Source organism: Anser brachyrhynchus (genome assembly GCF_964034855.1).
Source record: "Anser brachyrhynchus genome assembly, chromosome: Z".
Lineage (NCBI taxonomy): Eukaryota > Metazoa > Chordata > Aves > Anseriformes > Anatidae > Anser > Anser brachyrhynchus.
In genome coordinates, this window is record NC_137697.1 from 9,386,299 (window position 1) to 9,410,515 (window position 24,217).

General features: G+C 42.2%; 1 protein-coding gene across 7 annotated transcripts in view; it reads left to right on the top strand.

Moving 5' to 3' along the window:
- EGFLAM (EGF like, fibronectin type III and laminin G domains) overlaps positions 1 to 24,217 on the top strand; it is an 85,459-nt gene that overhangs the window by 28,389 nt on the left and 32,853 nt on the right. For all 7 annotated transcript variants that reach the window (XM_080572876.1, XM_080572871.1, XM_080572872.1 and 4 more), the window contains exons 7-13: positions 5,492 to 5,658; positions 13,809 to 13,924; positions 14,155 to 14,491; positions 17,088 to 17,188; positions 20,146 to 20,246; positions 21,348 to 21,492; positions 23,975 to 24,164. In XM_080572876.1, the coding sequence (XP_080429002.1) occupies positions 5,492 to 5,658; positions 13,809 to 13,924; positions 14,155 to 14,491; positions 17,088 to 17,188; positions 20,146 to 20,246; positions 21,348 to 21,492; positions 23,975 to 24,164 (1,157 nt within the window). The remainder of the gene's footprint in view (positions 1 to 5,491; positions 5,659 to 13,808; positions 13,925 to 14,154; positions 14,492 to 17,087; positions 17,189 to 20,145; positions 20,247 to 21,347; positions 21,493 to 23,974; positions 24,165 to 24,217) is intronic.

A 24,217-nucleotide genomic window follows, 5' to 3' on the forward strand; every position in this document is an offset into this window, starting at 1 on the left:
TCAGTGCTTAAAGTACGATTACAATCTAGAAGATATTGATACAATGAAAAGAATTCCCTGGCTGAAAGCCTGCTTGTGAACTTATGTTGCACTTTGTGTTTGAATTGAAATGCCCCATATTTAGTGGGAAGCCATCCAATGTTCACTGCGCTGGGAGGCAGGACACGAGGGCTGAAGATATATTATGGCCATAATGTAAACTCTGCTGTAGAATTATCATGCAATTTCTTCAATATCTATTTTTCCAGCATAATCATTATCTGAGTATTTCTCTCTTCTCCCCATTTCTTAACTTTCATTTACTCAGTGGATAGGAGAGGGATATTGTTGGGTTGTGATTGATGGCACGTCTGTTCCTTCTGTGCTCTTGCCAGAATATGGAGCCTGCAGGTTTACATACATGTCTTCTTGGCACCAGGGGCCCGCTAATGGAAGAAGTGGGCATTGTCATTTCCACCTGGCATGTCAGAAGTGCACCTTTTTTTTTTTTTTTTTTTTTAACAGAGAGTAGAAAGGTGCTTTCACTGTTTAACTCAGGAGATACGAGTAATTGAAATTTCAGTGTTTCGTTGTTTTTAGACTTTGGGAAAGAATTTGCTAACAGCACAATGTTTTGATTACACTGTTTAGTTTGAGATTTAAAGCTAAGCTTGAAGTATATTTGTTAAATTTGGGATTATACTCTCTTAGACTTGGAAGCTTGAGTATATATTTGGAGAAAGTTCAATGAGCCATAAGCCCTAATGACAGTTAGAGGTAAAAATTTAACTTTAAGCTTCATTGTCTTTTGCTGCGTGTAGTTTTAATTACTGTGAAGTGTATTAACACAAGATAAAGCTGTTGAAATTAAACCAATGTGAAACCAAAACAAAACAGTGTAAGCAAGTTTAGAAATAAATCCTTTTATGTCAAAGAAATACAATTCTGATACTGAGCTTTTGCAAAATTAATAAATGTCTTATGCAAATCTGTAATTTCTCTTGAGTACAGCACAAATCTCTAGAAACTATGACATTATTTGAATCATTTTGCTCCCCTTAGAACTAACTTTTATTACTTTTACCCTAGAAAAAATGCTGGGAGACTGAGGTGAGGGAAAAACGCTTATTTTTTCAGCTGTAATATCAGGGATTAGAACCTCACGGACATTCAATACATTAATTGTTTGCACATACCAGATTGTCATCAGAACCAGAGCTAACCTGCTGTCTCCTACTGCTCAAGGTCTGAATTTGGGCCCTTACTTAGGCACTACCATGGTTTCCCTTGGGAGCTCTTGGTTTGCTGTAGGCAGTGGAAGGCCATGGGTGATGTCAGATATATGGTGGGCTGGGATAACTCAGGCTCTGCATTCTCAGTTTGGTTAAGTGCATAAAATCAGGATGATGAGTGTAGGTCTCACTGCTATCAGCACAGTTCATACAGAATCCATAAAAAAAACATGTTGAATTTGAAATAACTCATCATGTCTTTGGGAGCTTGCAGACACAGAGTGAATGGTCTATTGGTTTATGCCGAGAGATCTTTTACAGCAAAAAGCATTCTTATGGAAGTCCCTATAACAACATCCCGGACTTTGGTTTAGTTTAGGTTTTTATTTGCAAGATATTAATATTAATATATATGTATATATATTATATATATATATATATAAATTTAAAAACACCTTCTCAAAAATGCCCTAGGTATTTTCACCTGAATATCCAGATGTCTAATCTATTGAATGCCTACCAGTCTTCTAAACTTGGGGACAAATTTATTCAATTTTTTGTTGTCTTCTACAGAACCACAAGTGTTTCAGCAGCATATCCCTTAAAAGGAGTAGGTTGCTTTCTTTTTATCTGCTGATAGAGTCAATGACTTTCATTGTTAATCCTGACATATGGGAAAAACTTTTCAACATCTCAGTAGTGACATGAGCCTTCTGCTGCCATGAACTAGGCAGCTTCTGCCAATAAAACTGTAGAGATTTATCAGTATTTTGATTAGGATGGAGGAGACTCAGCATAGTGGCATGGGCAGATTTCTTGATTAGCTTCAAGTCTGCACTCCAAAAAAGATTTATTCTTGAATCCATTTTGTGTTGAGCTATCTGTCACTGGTGCTGTGCTGAATCAGACAGTCATATTTGAATATCTCATGCTAAAATGTCGTCAAACCATCTAAAGAAAAGTTTGTCTCTTTCCCAGTAGAAATCATTTGAATGTACCAGTTTTCATCCCAGAGCTGGAAAAAAGCTCAACACAGAAAAGTTTCACTTTCATGTAGGGCAGGAATTGTAATTTTTTAGTAAGTCAGCTGTGAACTTTCAGACCATGAGTGCTGGTAGTGGTTCGATGTTTGCCTTCATTTGCAATGAACCCAAAACAATGGTTCTGATAGAGAAGACACCTCCTAAAGACAACCCCCCCCCCCCCCCAAAAAAAAAAAAAGCCCCCACCTTTTATACAGTTTTCCTGATGAATTCATAGAACAGATATATCTGTTTAAACACTTACCTCACTGTTTGGAAGGGTTAAATCCCTGAAAAGTTAATTAATGAAGAAAGAGGAGAATTAGATACAGAAATTAAAGAAATATTTAAAAGTGTTACTATCAATATAAGATTTAACAAATGAATATGTTTAAAAGATAGTCTACTTTTCCTCTGTTGACCTAGTATATTAGTTGGGATATTTTGTAGAAAGCATCACAATAAAGCTAAACAGTAATAGTAGCTAAAAATAACATCCTATAGTGCATTATTTTCTACATTCAGTATTTTCCACACCAAATAAGTACTTGTCACTGTATTTATTATTTGTAGGCATATCTTAAAAAGTATTTTGCAGAGCTGAACTTAGATGAGTAAAAACAAGCCACAAAAGAGCAACCAAATACCTTTTAAAAATTGATTATTAGCAGGTGCTTTACTCTTAAATCATTTCCACGTGATTTTTAAAAGGAAGTTCAAGCAAGTATAAAATTGTTGTTAGCCACATCAGAAAGATTTCCCTTCTTGAGCTGAATGATTCCCCAGATCACAACATAAAGCAATAATCCAAATGTTTGGGGCAGATTTGGGGCAGAATTCTACTCTTGGTTTTTATCTGTCCAGTCCTATCAACTTTACCCCTACATTTATTATTTTAAAAACACTCTGACTGTCACTGTTAAGATTCTTACTGCATAGCATTTCTGCATGGAGATGCACAGCTGTGCCTTCTACAGCGGAAAATGCCTTGTTCTCTGGAGCAGCCCTGCACAGTCCCAGCTGGAGGCAAACCTGTACTTGGTCCAGGGAAGGTGGTTCTGTGAGAAGATGAGAAAAGTGGCATCAAATGAGCCTTCTAGTGTAAAAGTTGACATGAAGTGAAATTCAACAAAATGTTCTGAGCTTAGGAAACACAGGAGTTGGCTGCCCTGAGCATATTCACCAGCTGAGTTCATTGTGTTCCTCTCCCCATCTGTTTGCCATTTTATCGTCTTGTACCGATTTGTTCACACAGGGAACGTTCTGGAGAAATAGCAAAGGTCAAGCGATAAATCTCTTTTTCCCTCTCCTTCAGCTGCAGGCGCTTACACATTCACAGACATTTCCTCTGTTACTCATTTCAGTAGAAGGAAGTCTTGTGAGAGGCAGTGAAGTTGAAGACTAGTCTGTGGTTTGTGGAGTCGTGATGCTTTCTCCTAAATATCTGCAGGGAGTAACGCCTCCTTTGGGTCCCTCACTGTCGGGCACTGATGCTGGCAGGCTCTGTAGCAAAGCCACTGCAAGGCCCTTTTGAGTGAGTAGGAATTCTTTGGATTGTAATTAGAGCCAAAAAAGATGTGTGGAGGAAAACTGAGAACATGCTGCTAAGCAAGCTTGTGGACGGAAGCAACATTAACAGCTTTCATTTGGAAAACACTTATACATATTCATTTTGGCCAGGGCATCAAAAACTTGGGAGGGAAACAATGAAAAAGCAGCCAAAATAAATGCCCTCTTGTCTACCAGGAAATGGTGATGGAAGGTGACCGAAGATGGTCTGTATAGCTGTCATTGCGTCTTGTTCTTTTGTCTGATTTTATTTCTAGCGAGAGAATGCAATATTCGCATCCTGTGTGCCATTGCATAGCAGCCAGGCAGCTGGGAGCTACAGCTTTGTCAGTGTGTTTGCCGTGCTGGCACAAAGAAATGAAACCTCGGTGATCAATAAATTTTATATTGACTGATAAAAGAAAACATACATTGACTTTGGCGTTTCCTTCCAGCTGCAAATAAACAAATACGAAATGCCTGCCCTGTGCTATAATTTTCGTTGGGAGACTGTTGGAGACATTTGCAGCTAGTCCTATGTAAACATCAGTAGCATCAGGGAGCACTTCAAGGTTATTTCCTGTAATAAATACCACAAGGCTATCTTAGAAAAGGACACTAGAATAATTTTCTCTGAAAGGTCATTTCTATCCCTTTTTTACTATCATAAGCTTCAATTTGAATATTTTGTGTGGCCTGGATTTTATGTTTACTTTTTGATTTTGTTTACATTCATTTACCTTCTCATTCCATGTTCCTCCTTGATGAGACCACTTCTAGTGAGAGCAGAAGTGGTGTGAAAGCATCAGGATGCTCTCTCAAAGTATTTGAAGTAGCCTTTCACTTTCACATATTCCTCTGCATTTGAACTTCAGCATTTCTAGTTTTTCCACGTTGGTGTTGAGATGAAACTGCCATGTAAATGGTTTTATTGATGTCAGCTGGATAGTAGTGGTGCAGAGAGCAGGCATTTATCGGCAGCTTGCTTCCAGTATGGATCAGCATATAAGCAGGCATAGCCCAAAGGCTATGGGATTAATTAATTAACATTTATTTATTTGTTTATTTATTTATCTTCAGATTCCACATAGACAGACCAGGTTCTCTGCATTATTGTTCAGTACTTTTTCCATTTCTGGGCCGAAGGGTCTGGATCCAGATTTTCCAGTGTGGGTAGATTAACCTAGTCTCCTGGGAAATCAAATGCTAAATTCTCATCCTGCTAGTGCTTGTGTATGTTTGAAGGGACTCAGCGGTATTAGAGCACAACCTTTTAGAAATAATTCAGAATCTTTCCCTCTATTTCAAAGTATTGCATTACACAGTCAAAGAGGAGATTGGGATCTGCTGGTGATGTACCTCCACTCGAAAACTGTGAACTCCGAATCCATAAAAACAGACAAACAGAACTTGATTTTCAAACTGTCCTCTAAAACACCTCCTTGGGTTTATAAGCAAAATCAGAACATTGTTTTTGTATCACCGTGTAGTTCAATGTTTCCATCTCACAGGCTTTTGTGGTTGCACAGTCTGGCCCCTTAAGAATGAAGGATTTCATTCAAGATTTAGCAAACTTATACCTCATTTATTTTGTGTATTTCCCTGGAAAGTTTAAAGGCAATGAATTTATACAGCTAGCCTTAATTACTTACGGTCTTTCTTTTTTATTTTTTATTTTTACTTTTTATTTTTTCTATTTCAATCCTGAAGGCCAGACCTTGACAGCAATTGGACTGTAATAAGAGAGCAGATCCAGATGGAGTCCATGGTTCTCAAGGGACTTCTCCCAAATACCAAGTATCAGTTCGCCGTCCGAGCAGCAAACTCCTACGGATCCAGCCCCTCCAGTGCACCCAGCGACGTTGTCCGAACATTCAGTGAGTAGAGCCACCATTTTCTAATTAAAGCTCTGTATTGGGGGCAGCCTGTAGTGGACAGCTGGGGAAAGATTCCTTCTCCAAGCCAAGGGTGCACATGCACCCCTGGTCCAACACCTGGTCTTGTTCCTGTCCACAGCACTTGCAGCATCCTGTGAAGACTGAGCTGCAAGCAAAGATCTGTGAAGCTCTCATGCTGTTTCCCTGTTCTGGGGGTCATTGCTAGATATTTTTGGATCGCTGCTTACTGACTTTTTTGCTGTCTTCATGCAGAACTTACAAGTGAATATCATGGGGAGAAATGAGCAAGACAAATCTATTGTTCATCTTTTTTATTCGGTTCTTTGAACTGTATATATTACATACGTAATTTAAACAACTCTGACCAGAGCAAATCTATTCTATTTACTGAGTAGTAAGGCTGTTATACTACTAAGCATAACCATGAAAATAATGATATAGCAGGTAACCATTCCTTTTTTATCAGAAGCCATGTAGGAAAATATTAAGTGGAAGTGCATTCAAAATTTGCATTTACATTTGTGCAGCCATGCAGGCCATGCACATTGCAATGAGTAGGTCCTGTGCGCATCTCCTGATGGCCTTTTTAGGGTCTAATCCTTTGCCAGTGATCGTATCTCTGTGGGCTGTCTTGGAGTTGCTGTTGCTCATCATCTCCCCCAGAGCTGTAGCTGTGCGTGAGCATCCTAACCAAGCTGACATAGACCACATCCAAGACCAGTATGGCAAAGCAGAGTCCATACAGGAGGCTATGAAGATGGTAGGTAATGTGGACTAACAAGATTATATCCTTAATTTTTCTAAACTTTTTTTTTAATTGTATTTAAAAGGCTTCAGTATTGTAAGCCGCAGTTTTGAAGGTATTTACAGGGGATAGAACACTAAGGCAAGAAAATGCCTGGGTATAGTTTTATCACATTAATGAACTCTAAAAAGGAGCTACAATATTGGCTTTCTTCTTTTCTCACCTGTACACCCAGTTGCAAATCATTTCTAATTAACCAGTAGAAAATGAGCAGCTGATATTCAGATGGGATTGTGAACTCAGCATTGCATACTGCAAAAATGTGGACTGCATCTTTAATGATCCATTTAACCAGGATTTATATCTTGATTACCTCCCTATATTGAAATCCCTTGTCTTCATTGACCCTTTAAGGCATTTTTCATCTGCTCTTCCCCTCTGCCATGCTTTGAATCCCTTGAACGATCTGCATGAAGTTTATTGTGGCAGCTGAACTCTCAGTTTAACTTCTGAAGCAAATGTTTATAAAAATGATGAAGGTGCAGTGTGTTGTGGGATTCTTTGGCTTTGGATCCTCAAGGTTCAGCTCCCTCTGCCTCAACCACACTTATGTGCTCTTTAGTATCCTGTTTATATCTGGAAGTGAGTGTCTGCATTCTTTGGTCAGAAAAGATAAAGCTAATAAGCATGGAATAGTCTTTGTACTGCACTTATTGCTGTAGCGCTCTAGGAAAGGCACTTTTCAAGTTTGAAAACTGGAAACTGCCTGTTCTGCAGAAACCAGTCAAGATGGCTCTAAGCCAAGGATTTTTGTCAGCAGGGCTTAGAGTCAGACTCACACCTACTGTATGTAAATGCTGATTTCTGGAGAGGTTCATACTGGGCATGAGCTTGACTAGTGCATCTGGATCAGATCTGAAGAATTACCATGCTATAGATGTTGCACAGCTCCATGAACAGGCTCAGAAACTCTTTGCTGGTCTGTGGTAGGTGCACGGATGAATCAGAGACCAGGAGGTTGGTCTCCAGCACCACAGGGCTGGCAGTGCTTGGCGAAGACCTTCACGAACAGGCAGAGCTCCCACATCCCAGAGCTGCTGCATGTCCTTCAGGTCCTGCACCTACATTCAGCCCTATACCTGGCCACTTAAACTCAGGGTTTCTTTGGCAAGCCCTGGTCCCTTTGGAGAATGCAAATCTGGCTGCTTTCTCAGTCTAGTATTGGTTTCCAGGACAGACTTCACAAATAGGCTTCAAAACAGCCACCCTGCCTTAAAGCTGGTGCTATCTTTTTCTGGGTAACTGTCTTCACAACAGCCTTCTTTTTGCAGAGCGAGAAGTGGTGTTCAAAGGTGGCAAAGGATGCATGTCCTTGGAAATAAGTTCTGCAGCTTTCAGGAAGTATAAAATATAAAGCTCTCATTTGGCTTTAGTATGTGATGTCTGCGTAAGAAAGTGGTTTGACGTTAACCAGACACAGGAGTACATTATATATTAGTAGAAAAGCTAAACTTTTGCTCTGAAAAAAATATTCTTGACCAAAGCAGTGCATAGCCTGATCATTTATTTTTCCCTCAAAACAAACAAACAAAAACCTGATGTGATTTAAAAAGCTGAAAAGTTTAATGTGACAGAAAAATGCATGTTCAGTTCAAGAATAATCAGGTAATACTCACTCCTAGTTCATATTTTCTTCAGGTACTAAAATAGCTTCCCCCTTCTAGTAGCCAGAAGGGCAATAGTTACCTTCTTCGGCCTATTTAATCATTCAATTCTGTTGCTCAGATATTGGCATTTGGTGTATTTGAGATCCTCTGGGTTATACTGGCTGGTTTTCAGCTGTCACTGCAGGAGGGCATGTGCCTCCCATACCTCTCCCAGACACCTGCAGTCCTCTGGGGATACCTCACTTACCGTAATGCATCTCAGATGGCAACAGATGGCTGAACCTCTCAAAGTGCCAGCAGATAGCTCTTAGTCACCTACTGTTGTTGGAAAGGTGTCAGACCGACGTCGGCATGTCTGAAACTGGAGCATCTTTGCTCTCCAGGGTGCCCGTTGTAGGAATTACTACCTTCATTATTGCTGTGGCTCCTCTTACTATGTAAGCAGTGAAACATGCCACACATATTTGGTGCTATTTTCTGACTGTCTGGGTATTCTTCAGAAATACCTGAAATATCTTAGGGAGCTGTCAGAAATCCATACAATGTCTGGGTCCTTTGCACTGCACTTTGTCTATATAGTGCTGGTGAGCAGGTGTCTAGTGTGTTTGGACTTTAAAAAATTGTAGCTTTATCTTTGTGCATCCTGAATGTTTTGCTTGTTTTAAAATAATTAGTAACCTTCTGATGCTCATTTTAACTGAAGAGAAAATTCCCAGCACTACCTCAAACACAGTGCACCTTCAGAATTCGTGTTGCATGGTGTAGTCTCTTGTGGCTCTTCCAGGTGGGCTGTGACAGCAATGAGTCCTGCAGACACTGGGTCCATGCTACCCGGCCATTTTTCCTGCTGGTGCTTATCTCATTCTCATGTGTTATTCTCTTACTTTGGTTTCAAAGATGGCTGGATTTGTAGTACTCCTGACTACTTTGTTTCAGCTCAGCATAGGAAACTGTTGGCTTTGCTTGCTAAAATGTTCCTCTGGAGGGTTGCTTACTATCACCTAACGTGACAGACCTCCCAAGATCCTTGCAAGTACAACATGTGTCCTTGATGATCAGCCATTACCCTTTACCTAGTAAAAAAAACGCATGCTTGGTTTATGTTACATTGGTCCATTTCCACAGAGGAAAGAGAGGGCAAGTTTCCCCAAGGGTTCTCATTTATTTGTGATTTGTTTTCTTTTTTTTTAATAGAAGGAAATGATGTAATAAATCAAATTATTGTTGCTTTTCTTAATTACAGACACAGGTTATAGTTACTTCACTTACATGGTTTGTTTTTTTTTTTACTATATCAAATCTTTCAAAGTGTCACAAACACTTTACTTGAAAACAAAAGTTTTCATATATCAAGTTCAGTAATAACAAAAGTAATGAACTATCTCAAAGAATCAAACAAAGTGTCCTCACCTGCATCACTTAAATACCCTTCATCTCCTGGGGAAACAGATGGGCTTTGCACTGTGCCTGGAAGGTCACCAGCCTTGAGCTTTGCCAGACCCACAGAGGAAGTGTCTTCTGTTAAAAATACCCTCCTGCTTGTCTCCGCAGCTAACATGACAGAAGGGGATGCTTAATTCAGGTACATCCCTTCCTCTGGGCCTGGCCATCACTGCCTGGCTTCTTACAAATGGGGGCATCCATACATACGCTCTGGCTCATGCTGAAAAAGGCATTGGCACAGGTGCTTAAATATTCTGCACACTGCTTGGACGTGTCTGCTGAGGCTCAGGCACAGGAAAAGAGCAGTCCCTCAGGCCCAGACCTTGATTTAAGTGATGGTGATGTGTCCTGAAGATAGTGGATGGGGATGGTTTTCTACAGAACTGTTTCCCACAGATCTCCGAAGGCTTTACAAAGGCTGCATTTGTATTTATTGTTTCCGTTATACAAGCAGGAACAAAGAGCAAGGGACAGGCCAAGCAATACGCAGTGCTTTGCTCTGAGCCTCTTGCAGGGACAAAACTCAGATAAAAATGCCCTGATGTATTCTGGAAGTAAACCTGTTACATCTTATGTTTGAGGGCGATCAGTGTGTTAACATTGCATTCAATCTGCTTGCTCTGGCTTATCTCCTACCCTCTTCTGCGTCTCCTGATCAGTATGTCTCCTGATCGGAATGTCAGTGGCCACCTAATTGGCAAAATAGAAGTTTGTATGGCTTTCTCTTTGTTTTGAAAAAGATACCTTTGGTATAACTTAACCCCCGATTATTTGGAAAGAAGCTGTCTTCAGTTCAGGACCCCCCACTAGTTTTCCAATTAATTATAAAACGGGATTATAGGACCTGGAAGGGAGTCTTAAACAGACTTCATCTTCTTGTACACTAAAACACTGATTTAATGAAATATGGCACACATAATCTCTGGAGTTGTTTCAGCATTTTCAGTGTACCAATTTGCTTTATTTTCGTTTATTTGCCACCCATTATCAGGTGAGCACGCCACCAAAGCTATGCAGTGCTCTCAAGAAGTGGGCTGGCAAGGAGTCTTGTCTACAGCAAGTGCTGCTGGCTTCTCTGCTTTCTGTTTGTTTTGTAGTTTTGTTGCAACCTTGCATGTGGGTATCATGTCACATCCAATAAGCCAACACCAAATGCAGACAGACCAAAGCCATTGAGAAGACAGTGGGTTGTTTGATAGTCTCATTGTTTTTGTGTCTATTGATCTGTATGTGTTCAGACATAGGTAGGAGCAAACTTCTTTGCCTTCCTTGCTCCCAAATGCAATATGTGTTAACAAAACTGCTTTCATGTTGGCAGGTAGAGTAATGTAGCATGTGCTGGCTGAAACTTAGATGGAGCTGGGAAGGAGGGATTTTAGGCCATGTTAGAGATCTATGAATATTAGGGCACCTTCTTAAGTTATACTTTTGCTGGTGATGCCAAACTTAAATTCTGAAGGTCTTTGAAGAAGGGCCTCAGATCAATCCTTTCTATCAAGACACAATAAGGTGTACCTTCTTTGCTCTCTCAAGAATGTGAATATTTTGCCAGTTCAATAGGGTAAAAAAAATCACTGTCTATCTTAAAATTGTGGGTATATGCTGTCCCCAGGGTCTTCCATTGGAAAAGCATGATACATCTTAGTCTACCAGGTGAAAGAGGCACACCTTCTGCTTGGGGAACTGCCCATGTCTCCTAAGTTACCAAGTCTCATTGTGTGCTGGTGGCTATTGATGTAGTTCAGTGATAACTTCGCTCAAAACAGGAGAGTTACACTTGAGCAAAACAGCATGGCATTAAAATCATGTATTATACATTTAAGCTAGTCTGCATATCTGAATGCAAAACTAAGAACAAATATTTTTGTACATGTGAATATACAGATACTTCATTGTCTGTATTACTTCATCCCTACAATCCTGACTGAACATAAATCCATTAAGCTAATAGAAAATTTGCTAGAGAAGAGAAAAAAATGTGGCAAAATTTGGACTATAACAGATGTTTATTTTGTAGCTTGTGCCTTTAAATTAGAAAATTGAGGTTATGTATCACAGCCTGAATACAGAGTAGTTTGTTTTCCTTGACATATGATTGATCAGTAATGTGCAATTTTTCTTTTCTTTTTTTTCCCAACTTAGTTTTATTACTTCTGTTGCTCTTAAGTAAATTAGTTTCATCCATTAGAACTGAATTAGTACTGAAATACAGACATGCAATGCGAGCACTCTACTTAGAAAAGCAAGAAGTAATATTACAGACCTGACTTAAAAGGAAGAGTATTCCAGTGAGCTGAAAATTGCTGCATCTGCTGAGAGTGGAGTTAGTGCTGGGCTCTGCTTCATTAATATACTTTCCAGTAAACTGCAAGTCTCATTTATAAGGTTTCTGTTTGGACATATTGAAATTCTTTTGTAGAAATTAATGTCATATAAAACTGCATTTGCCAGAGAAAGAGATTCTGATGCAGTGATGGATGGAAAAGAAGTGGCCATCTTGACTACCTGGAGTAAAATTATCTGGTGGTACTAATTAATCTTAGCGACTTTTCAAGTGAATACTGGGAATATGAAGTGTGCCCATGTTTTGCTAACACCCATTTCTTTCCATAATGATTGCAGGACTGGGATGAGTTTGTAAATTTGCAGCCAGTTTCCCTTATAGTCATTCTTTGCCTGTGCATTCACAGTCACTAGCAAAAATAATCCATCTGTAGTTTGTCCAATTGGCCTCATCTCATCACCAGCCGTAACATTATGAATTCTCTGCTTATCTCCATTAGTAGGACTCTATGCTGTGTACTTCTACTTAATATACAGTCAAATTGTATTATTTACAGATGATTAGGTATACATGTTAGAGTGCAGAGGCTTATACATATTCTTTCCTGGTCTAGCATGCTGCTTTGCTTGGAAACGTGTGTACCTCATTACCTCTGCTTGTTTGGCTCTGCATTTTTTTTTGTGCTGATGTAACACATGAACCCCATTGCTGAGTAGCTCTGCAGGAGCATATGGTAGGTGGCCAATGAGCCAGCCAGGGCACGCACTCATATCTGGTGTGCATATGGTTGATTACATAACTGTCCAAAAAGTCTGCTGAGCCTCGTTATCTTTTGCTGGCTCCACCAGTGGTGGTAGTGGAGCTCTCACTACCACCAAGCGGTTTGCTGGTGTTTTTGGGCTGTCAGGTCTCCTTCCTGCAGACAGCCCTGGCCCAGCAGGACTTTGTGTTTCTGCCTGTTGTGGTGGGAAGGACCTGATAACTCTCAGGAAAACTCGAGCAGCTTGTGGCTGCTAAAATAAGCAAGTACACGTGGTCAGCCCATACAGAGTCTCTGTAAAGCAAGGATTACCTGTGCTGTTTTTAAGTGACTGCAGCATATTTTATGGAAAAGGCGTATGTGTGAAGGCCGTTGTTTCGCTGGTTACTATATGTTTTATGTTGTTACCCTTACTGAAATGTCAAGGAATGGTAGTGATGCAGTTACCCTTATTATATTTCCTCATGACTTCAGGTAAATTTTACTAGCTAAAAAGCAATGTTTAAACAGATCTGTTGTGTAAAGTGCAGAAGAACACAGATATTTTCTGCATTGATCATATTACGTTTTTAAATGGCAGTTCCTAACATGAAGTCCTTCACAGAGCTGCTCAGCACTCCAGGGAGAGGCAGATTGTGCACACAAAAAGCAAGTGGTGTTTGTGCATCTTTCTGTTTTCCAGGTGCTACATTGCATTTTAAAATACAATTTAAAAATACACTTAGAGTATTAATTTCACAAGCATTGGAGCCAGTGTAAGCAGATAAAGCAGAGTGTGCCAGAAAAGCCCCAACTAGCTGTACCTCCTGTGCTGTTCCAGTATTTGGTTGGCAGCAGGGTGAACAGCAGACTGTGTATGTATAAAAGGGAAAGGTTTGGTCTAAAAACAGTACAGTTATTAGAGTGTGGTTCATGCTGAAAAACATTCAGAGCCTTTCTCCTGGAGGAATGGTAGATAAAAGTCAGTTTGCAGTGGGAGAACTGAGTTTTTCCCACTTTGTTAAAGAAACACAAGAAGTGATTAAATGGAGGTCTTCACTTGGTTTGTTGTGTGTGTATCACTTGTGCAACACATCCCATCATCTGGTTGACACATGCATCGCCTATACGGAATGAATATTAACACCATTTCTGATTTCAGTGTACTGAGCCAGGGGGAAGTAAGATTTGAGTCATTTTATGTAAACAGAAAAAAAGTATGAACTGAGTATATTAGTTGTGTCTTTTCAGGCTCCGAGGAGTTAGGAAGCGGAAGCTATGGGCATCGGTATATCACAGAGGCAGTCACCGGTGATGATGATGGATTTGATGTCGATGACTCAGACTATGACATTTACATAGAAGAGGTAAATTTCAAGACTCCAGTTTGACATTTCTGTTTTCTTTTTAGTCTTTTTAAAGTGTCTGGTCTTGTCAGACAGATATTATATACTCAGATATTATAATGTGATTGCTTCTTTTTCTTTACAGTGAGGATGAATTTGTTACTTCAGATCCATGTCTTGGAAAGCATTCAATTCATTTCCATGTAGAAACATAAGTTTTACTGAATTTATGTTTGTTTCTTTCCCTTCAGCTCAGACCTCTCCCTGCTATCAAAGGAGGCAACAGAAAATTTCTGGTTGAAACCAAGGTCACACCAGGGTCTAGTTCCAGGCTCCTGTCACGGCTCCTTACAACCACTTCTGAGCCCACCACTTCCACTCCCATCACCACACGACCTTCTACAACAGCGAGGGCGACTACAGCCAGGGCCACGAGAAGGGGTGGCATGTCTTCTGCACTGCGCCTCTTTGATCTCTCCTGCGATGAGACCATCTGCTCTGCAGACAGCTTTTGTGTCAACGACTATGACCGGGGAGGCTCGCGCTGCCACTGCAACTTGGGGAAAGGAGGAGAGACATGCACAGAAGGTAGGTATCTGCATCTGACAGTCTGTGGTGTGCTTCATTACTGGCTTCCAGACAAAGTGTCCCTCCAGGTCTGGCCGACCAAATGTCCGTGGCCTCCATGCAGTGACAGCAGCATTCAGGAGGGCCTGGCTGTGGCTCAGGCTGTGGTCCAGGCTGGTGCAGACCAGCTGGAGGTGGATTTCTGCTCCCCTGCTGGCTTCTGTTTGTCTGAGGAAAGGAGCAGCTGTGAGGTAAAACAACAAAAGTATATTTTTGGGATAGCTGGATGGGTTTAATGGATCCCTAAGGACAACAGCAGCTTCCGTGTCCCAGTTCAGACCAATCCCCTTGTTTTTCTTTCCTCAAGTAAGTTTGAAGAAGTCACTCTAATAAAGTGGGGAAAGATTAATGCAGACCCCCTGTAGCTGTGCAGGGGGAGTTTAATTCTCCTTCCCCCATATGGGAGTGGGAGGGAGAAGGAGCAAGACATGGTGGTAGGCACCCAGGCCTGGCAATGTCCACACATGTCTTCCCCAGCTTTCAGCAGGGGCATTTAGCCCTCTTGGAGACCTAACCTCTCTTTTTTGCCAGGTCTGACATCAGCTCATCATCTAATGAGCCCGTTCAGCTCACTTAGCTGGCCAGAAAAAAATCTCAGTGGTTTCTTTTTCCCCTGGAGTTATTTTTCTGCTGCTTTGGTGACCAAGAGGTCAGATGAATGCTAGAGTTTGTGGAAAATGAGAGGTGTGGCCGTGCAGAGGGAAGGAAGAAAGAGGCACCTACCTTTGCTGTGCCTCCTAGATCTGCTCAGCCCTAAAGGGGCAGCTACATGAGGTGGCTGAGTTGACCCGTCATGGCCCTTCAAAGTGGTGGGCTTACCTTCTCTGCCACACAGCATCCCAGGCATCGCTTCCCCATCAGGTGTCAAACTCTTGATAGCAGGTGCTAAAAGTCACAACAGAAGGTTGCAATCAATGGTGGTAACTAGCAAAAAAGTAAATGAGGAGAATGATAGAGAAATGATATCCTTTCAATCGGGATGGTGGCGTGACTTGTGTGCTATTGTCAGAGATGAATGCAAGCAGTGCTGAGGATCTGTCCTGTTACTGGTGGTAGTGCCATCCCACCAGCTAAGGAAAACAAGAACATGCATTTCTTCTGCAGGCTCGTTCTGAACATTCCTGATGAGCCATATTGTGCATCAGAGGTACAGGCACTGGGGGTATTCGAGCTTCTTCTCCCAGTGCTGGAGTAGACAGAGCTCATTCTGAAAACAATCTGTTGTGACTCAGCCACATGGAACAGCTGCAGATGTGATTTTTGGCCTTGATCAAGTATGAAAAGTCAAGGATGTATTTGAACTGACATAACCGTATACAGTCTGTAGAACTGGTTTGTTAACGTGAGTCCATTTTTCACAAGGGAGTTTTTTATTCCTTGGTTTTTATTCCTTTATTCCTTTTTATTCCAATACTGCCTTGTACCCTATTTCTCCACAGCAGCCAGTATTGTTAAATACTATATAAATCTGAATGAAAACAGACTTTTCTTTACAATCAACAGCTGTGTGGCTCTCTGGTCCAGTCAGTGCTGTTTATGATCAGGACATGAGTTAATCCTGCCTGCTTACGGTTGCATTCAGGTTTATAGCACTAATTCTCTCCACCTCAGTCTCAAAAGCACTTTATTTGTTTGCCTTAATAACAAAAAAACTGAAAGAACTGTATCCAGATACAAATACGCAAGTAAAATCCACTGAATATTCAAATAGCAAAGAGGAATAAGTCTCCTCATCCTTCCTGCCTCATTAGACTTATACCCATGGCAAAAATTCAGGCCTGAAACTGCATCTGTCCTCTATGTTTATTAGGAAAATGAGCTACAAAGGTAGTAGTAAGACCTCTCTGTTGTTTTTCTTCTGTGCTGGAGCTGGGATGGTGTTGTAACATAAGACAGCAAAGGCTGAGGGTTGATGATGCCAGCTGACAATCAATATGAAGGGGCACTGCTACATCCAAGGATGGAGCGATGCCTGCAGGGACCCCCTTTCCCCCACCCCTCTCTGGACTGTCTGCTCTGAGCTGAATGGGAGCTGATAGGCTCCTCGGAGCCACCCAAGGATTCTCTGGATGCTGGACACAGCAGCTATGGAGCGGCAGTGACTAATGAGGCGTGGAGCCTGGCCCAGTGCACACTTCCCACATATGTTTTTGTAATCCTGCAAAACAGAAAATTACTTTGTTGTCTCTGTAATAAATGAATTCTTAAAAGGAGATAAATATAGTAGTAAAGTAGATGGATTCTGTCTTCTCTAACAGACGAAAATCTGGAGAAAGTTCCACTGAAGCCAATGATTAAACTGTTGAGCAGTATTTGGCCCTTAGTATCCTGTTTATTTCCAAGTTCACCAGATCCTTGGGAATAAAGGAGTTAGTTGTGAAAGGTGGTGGGAGGACAAGGCAATAGGTTAACTGATTGTTGACTGCTACTGACTAATGGCTGTCTCTGGAGAAACTCTGCCTTGCATTTTCACCTGATGTTATTTAGTGCTAAATGCGTATATCGATTTTTATATAGGAGAAAGCTTCTAAACCACATTTCTGTCTTTGCTTTTCAGATATTATTATCCAGTATCCTCAGTTCTATGGCTACTCATACATCACATTTGAACCACTGAAAAACTCCTATCAGACATTTCAAATCACCCTTGAATTCAGGGTAAGTTTAAGCAATTTCAAGCTCAGTTAGGCGCTCCAAATTTTATTGTCTTATTCTGATATTACTGACAGTGGAATGGTAACTTAGCTTCATTATAACTTATAATGCAATTGTGGTGAGTCTATATGTAAACTTCATCTCTAAAGATCTGGCTTCACATCCAATGAATGCAAATTAATTTGGTAATCTGAGCTAAAATGTTTGTGCCCATTATTAATGGTTAGCGCATGACAGAGTCCCTGAGACTAGTGATATCGGGCATTACAGAGTAGTGGCAATGAACATTGGCAGGTCTGTAGCTATGTGAATGATCTACACGCTGAAGTACAGCCGGGTAATCTTCTTGTACTGAGCAAAAGACTGCCTTCTGTCCAGAGTTCCTTTCCTAAGCTGCAGTACATAAGTAGGCATTATTTTCCACCTCTGAAGTTTGGGACACCTGCAAGATGCTGGGCTGCTTGAGCTATAGGTCTTATGTGGTGGGTGTGATGGCTTTACCCAGCTGGGCAGCTGAACTCCACCACAACCGGTCTCTCATTCCCCCCATCTCAAAGGGAAAGGGGGAGAAAATATGATGGTGGGGGCTGGAGAGTTGAGATAAGGACGGGGAGATCACTCACCAGTTATCGTCATGGGCAAAACAGACTCGGCATAGGGAGAATTGAAAAAAGTATTACCTATTACTAACATGCTAGAGAAGCGGGAAACAAAGAAAAGAAACTTAAAACACCTTCCCCTCATCTACCCTCTTCCACCCCATCGCTCTGAGCAGAGCTGAGGAATGGGGAATGGGGCCTGTGGTCAGTCCCTTACGCTTTGTCTCTGCCGCTCCTTCACAGTCACTTTCTGCCCTTGCTCCACTTGGGGTCCCTCAGCCAGCAGCTCTTCGAGAACTGCTCCCACACGGCTCCGTACCACGGGGTCCATCCCCCAGGAGCAAACTGCTCCAGCACGGGTCCCCCACGGGCGGCAGCTCCCCCCAGACCCCCTGCTCCTGCGTGGGCTCCTCTCCACGGGCTGCAGCTCCGGCCCGGGGCCTGCTCCTGCGGGGGCTCTCCATGGGCCGCAGCCTCCTCCAGGCCACATCCACCTGCTCCACCGGGGGCTCCTCCACGGGCTGCAGCGTGGAGATCTGCTCCGTGTGGGACCCGTGGGCTGCAGGGGGACAGCCTGCTGCACCAGGGGCCTCTGCACAGGCCGCAGGGGAACTGCTGCTGCCTGCCTGGAGCACCTCCTGCCCTCCTGCTGCACTCACCTGGGGGGCTGCAGGGCTGGTTTTCACTCCTCACTCTCCCAGTTGCTGTTGTGCAGCAGGTTTTTTTTTTTTTTTTCCCCTTTCTTACATATGCTCTCAAAGAGGCGCAAATAATATCACTTATTGGCTTGGCTCTGCTCTGTGCAGTGGCAGGTCCCTTTGGAGCTGGCTGAAACTGGCCCTTACCTAACATAGGGCAGCTTCTGGATTCTTCTCGCAGAGGCCACCCCTGCAGCCCCTCACTACCAAAACCTTGCCATGTAAACTGACTACAGTAGGGTATATCTCACACAGGCTTGTGTTGGTGTGTGTGTGTATTAGGACAGAGCTGGTTAGGGCTGCTTGTAGGGAAGGTGGGCCAGCACACATTGTAGATGAGCTCTCAGCTGCACCCCTGCTGCCATGCAAGGCAGACTGGCCAGCATCACAGCCTAGATATGAGCATTTCACTAGAGCAGTAAGCGATCTGTTGCTTCATGTGGTGATCCAACGCTCTTCATGCAATTTGTCAGCTCAGATTGTAGGATGGCTGTAAAAAGCCACTGTGTCTGCTGTTATGCTCCTATGCATAAATGTTGCCTGCACAGGTTGTTCAGCCTGAAGAGTGTGAGGCTCATTGAACATGTGAAATAGGGTGTGTGTATTCATGTGCAGCAAGTCTAATGTGTCTATGCTTAGTAGGCTTGCTAGGATGTCCTTGCTAGACTTTGTGCTCAGAGTTTTCACATGGGGCATTGAATCATAGAATCATTAAGGTTGGAAAAGACCTCCAAGATCATCTGGTCCAACCATCCCCCAACCACCAGTCACCCAATAAACCATGTCCCTAAGCACCATGTCCAACCTTTCCTTAAACACCCCCAGGGACGGTCACTCCACCGCCTCCCTGGGCAACCCGTTCCAATGCCTGACTGCTCTTTCTGAGAAGAAATGTCTCCTCATTTCCAACCTGAACCTCCCCTGGTGCAACTTGACACCATTCCCTCTAGTCCTATCACTAGTTATCTGTGAGAAGAGGCTGACCCCCAGCTCCCCTCTCCTTCCTTTCAGGGAGCTGTAGAAAGCAATAAGGACTCCCCTGAGTCTCCTCTTCTTCAGACAAAACAACCCCAGTTCCCTCAGCTGCTCCTCACAGGACTTGTGCTCCAGGCCCTTCACCAGCTTCGTAGCCCTTCTCTGGACATGCTCCAGGGCCTTGATGTCCTTCCTGTAGTGAGGGGCCCAAAACTGAACACAGCACTCGAGGGGTGGCCTCACCAGAGCTGAGTACAAGGGAACGATCACCTCCCTGGTCCTGTGCTGTGCTATTCCTGATCCAAGCCAGGATGCCATTGGCCTTCTTGGCCACCTGGGCACACTGCTGGCTCATGTTCAGGCGAGCATTGACCAGCACCCCCAGAGCCTTTTCCTCTGCACAGCTTTCCATGTCTAACAGTTTTATTCTTTCAAGCTTGTTGCTAGATCTGATGGTATCATACTGTAAACAGATGTTCATAAACCATTTAAGCATAACGACAGTATTTTTTATGCTCTTCAAATGCAGGATTCATAATGGATCAACCAGTTTCTGATTTTGCAAGTTTAAAATTTCATCTGAAAGATCTTGCACCTTTTCTGGAGAACAGTCCCCCAGTGCTACTTGCGTTTATCTGTCACTGTGAGGCTTAGACTTTGATTTTTCATATTTACGTCATCATTGCAGGCTGAATCAGAAGATGGTTTGCTGCTATACTGTGGAGAAAATGAACATGGCCGTGGTGATTTTATGTCACTGGCAATCATCCGACGGAGCATCCAGTTCAGGTAAAACATTGATTTTTACTAGGCTCACCTCCACACTAAATCTGATTTAAAGAGAAGGGGCTGCTTTTGGTGATGAATATCTGTTGTGTCTTTGACTTTTGCACTATATAGTGCTCAGAATGGATAGTATTGCTTCATGGAACAGTTCTTCAATAGTTTCTTCTCTCATCCTCAGTGTGTTGGCACGTGACCTTCTGAACTCATTTTACTCAGACCTTGGTGTAAAGGCAAAACGATCAGTTTTCTTAGGGGTATTGGTCTGGGAGTCATTGCTATGTCAACACATATGCCAGTGAGCCACTCACTTGTTGAGCTTGTGCTGTGTCAAGCTGTGCATAGTCAGTGTTTTTGCTTCACAGCAAAAGGAGCAAATCATGTAGCAAAATAAAGGACTCCATGCCACCAAAGGGCCTGGAGCTTCATCCCATACCCCTTATTTAGATGGGAGTTGCAGATTTTTTTATGTGACAATGGAGGGGGTTTCTGCATTGCTGTGGATACTAAGTGTATGAGGGAGTATCTCAAGGCTCTCCTTATTTGGGAAGCTGAGTCCTTAGAAAGTGGGGAAAACCAGAGTGGTGACGTGCCCTGGCTCTGTTTCTGTTCACCTCCTGCACTGAACAGCAATTAGAGAAAATGGCACGTTTAGTGCATGGCCAGATCCACAGAGACTCTCCAGGAGTTCTCCTTGTCAATCAGCACTGAAAGACATGAGTTTCATACAGAATCCCAGAGTTTTTAATACAGCTCTGCCTTTCACTAGGGAGCCAGAGAAATTCCCAAGAGAAATTACTGTGATAGCAGGAACTTGTATTGTAATACCCTGCATCTTGAAACAATTTTAGCTGTGGGCAAGCTTTGCAATGCATGTGATATGGCCAGAGGATGCAAAACTTTCTCCATGGGAGAAAGGGGAATAATAAAATTGGAAACATGTAATAGATCATACTTAGACCTGCTTTCTAATTGCCTGTTGCTTGTTAATATGCATTGTGAAAAGGAGAGATTCCCAGGAGTGAAGGGAATATTCAGAGTCTAAAAACATTCGTTATTTGGTTAATGAAAAATTGTAACCCTGCCCTCTCTGTCTCCTGCTGCCAGGTTTAACTGTGGCACTGGAGCTGCAGTTATAACAAGTGAAAATAAAATAAAGCTGGGGAACTGGCATAGTGTCACACTGTTCAGAGACGGGCTGAATGGCTGGCTCAGGATGGACAATGATGCTCCGGTCACAGGAAAATCTCAGGTAGGTAATCCTGCACTTGCAGCTCGACCTGGGGCTCTCTCAACATTGCAATGAGATGTTTTTTTCTTGCCCGTAGAAGTCTGATCAGATTTAAAAGATTCGCTTTTATTTATCAGCATTGGGGCATTTAGTGAACCAGAATCAAAGTACAGATTACTTTTCTACATACGTAATCTAGAAATCACATAGATAAAGATCCCAGTGCTGGATCCCATCCAGGTTCCCCTGTCATGCTCCCTCCTTGCTCTGCACCCTCCTGCTGCACTTTGCTGGTCTCACATACAAGCTGCTGTGAGAAGTTTGCCAGGTTTTACAGCTGCTGTCTGATTGCTTTCTTTTGCAAGTCTCAGCTTCTCCACTCCCTCAGCCAGATGAAGACTACTCATGTGTTTATGTGTATACATTTATGTACAATTTACATATGGCCACACAAAATTTGTATAAAAAAGTGCAATCAAATGTATACCATGTACATAGATTTAAGGACAGTAATGGAGATAGACATTCTGTCCTGACTTATGGTAACATCAACAATTTCATTTGAGACCAAAATATAATAGAGGGAGATGTTTTGATTTGCTCATCTGTTACCAAACCAGAGAACAGAAATGAAATTAAGGCACTGAAAAGATGACAATTGCAAATTGGTTTGGATGTCTTTCCTCTTCTCTTTGATAACCACTATTAGCATGCTATCCCTGGCCTTGAAAAAAGTGGCTTCAAACATCTTATTACTTTACACTTTCATGTGCTGGCTCTGAAAGGGAAAAAAAATAATCTTGAGGACCTGAGTAATAGGAAGGGGGTGAAGCCTGTCAGCTTAAATGCTGTATGCTTGGGGCCTAATGGCAAGAACTTCTGCTGCACTTTGTGTGCTCATCAGACGGAAATGACAGAGGAGAAGGATTTTAATGTCTGTCACATGTCACTATGTGTTACCAGTGCTGTGAGGCCATGCAAAAGGCAGATGTGATTCACAGAGAAACAGGAGATCTGTCCAGTAGAGACTAATGCTGTTTTTGTAACACTTTGGTGAGATTGCATATGGTTATGCAGAGCTGTGATCACCCATACCCAAAATAGGTTCGATCATAAAGCTGATCAAGAAGAGGTGCAAGAAGGTGGATTATCGTCCAAGAGTCTGCTGCAAGAGGATTCTAACAGTGAACACACACTTTTCTAGCTGCAATTACACCAGAAAAATAGTTAATTGCTCCAGGTGTTGCTCTTCACCAGAACTTCCTAGTTAAAATGACCTAGATTAGTATCAGCAAATGATAGCCTTTTCTGACCTGGTTCATTTTAACTTGAAGAAGTTAGAGAGAGCCTAAACGAGAAGTGGAACTTGGCAGACCAAGGTGGGCAGGAACATCAAAGGCAATTGGAGATGGCAGTCAGCTAGAGGCAGGCTGGAGGGCTGTGTGACCTGGGATATGTCCACCATGAAACCATGTGGATATCTAAACTCTCTTTAGCCACAGGCCCCACCTGGATTATTTCATGCTGAAATGTAGATCTATTTGATCTATTTCTGCAGTGCACTGTGCAGTTAACACCCACAGACTCAATAACCTTGGCTCACTTAGTCTGGCCAAATAGAGCCCATGGGACTTTATTGTTATTTATGGAGATTTATTGTTATAAATATCATGGAGGCAGGGCAGTGGTGAAAAATCCAGAAAGCGTTTGGCATAATGGTCATCATTGTTGAAGGGCACATTGGTAAAAAAATCACCATGAATAAAAGCAGGAATTGTAAATGTTTTCTTCTAAACGGGACTGAGGTTTTGAAACAGCCTTTGAGTAGGAGGCGAAAGACATATTTTGATCAATTTATGAAAGGAATTATGACTCAGTTGCCCACATTAGGAAGAGGTTTGATTCAGTGATCAAAAAAATTCTGTTTAGTTACATTGTTCCTTCCTGTGCACTGTAGTGGTAATAGTAAAGTTCTATGTGTAGGTTTCCATAGCAGATTAAAGTCAAATAAAAAAACATTGGGAGTAAATTTTGGAGCTGGCAAAGTGAGCAGAATCCCACTAAAGTTGTAGCTGTATCAGTTTTTTTTGTATTGTTTTTAGTACTACAGCAGTATTGTTTTTAGTACTACAAGCAGTACTACACTGGTCTGTGTCCCCCAGGGCTGAGCTGAGAAGACAACAATTCTGGCCAAAGCAATAGAAGAAATTGCAGCAAAAAACATATATCCAGAATGCATCCTTAGAAGACGGTGATTTTTAAGCTTTTTATTTTGCATTAAATAGCTCATGTTATCATGATGGATGCTGGCACAAAAAGTAACATTTAAGATGATAGACGGAGCAGAGGAATGAGCAATGGAAAGGAATTACCAATGAGCAGCCTTCATATCCCCTGGGACAAGTCTTCATGGAGAAAATAATTGATTATGCACAGTGTGGCTTAATTAGTTATCCTGTGTTATGTCTGTTCTACATCATGCTGTGCTCTGTTTTCTCTTTAGGGCCAATATAGTAAAATTACTTTCCGGACTCCCTTCTATGTCGGCGGTGCCCCCAGCATGTACTGGCTGGTCAGAGCCACAGGCACCAACCGAGGATTTCAGGGCTGCGTTCAGTTGCTCAGCGTCAATGGGAAGATGATTGATATGAGACCCTGGCCATTAGGGAAGGCTCTCAGTGGTGCCGATGTGGGTAAGTGTAGTGGTGTGGGGCTTAGCACTTTAATCAATGCTAAACCACTTTTT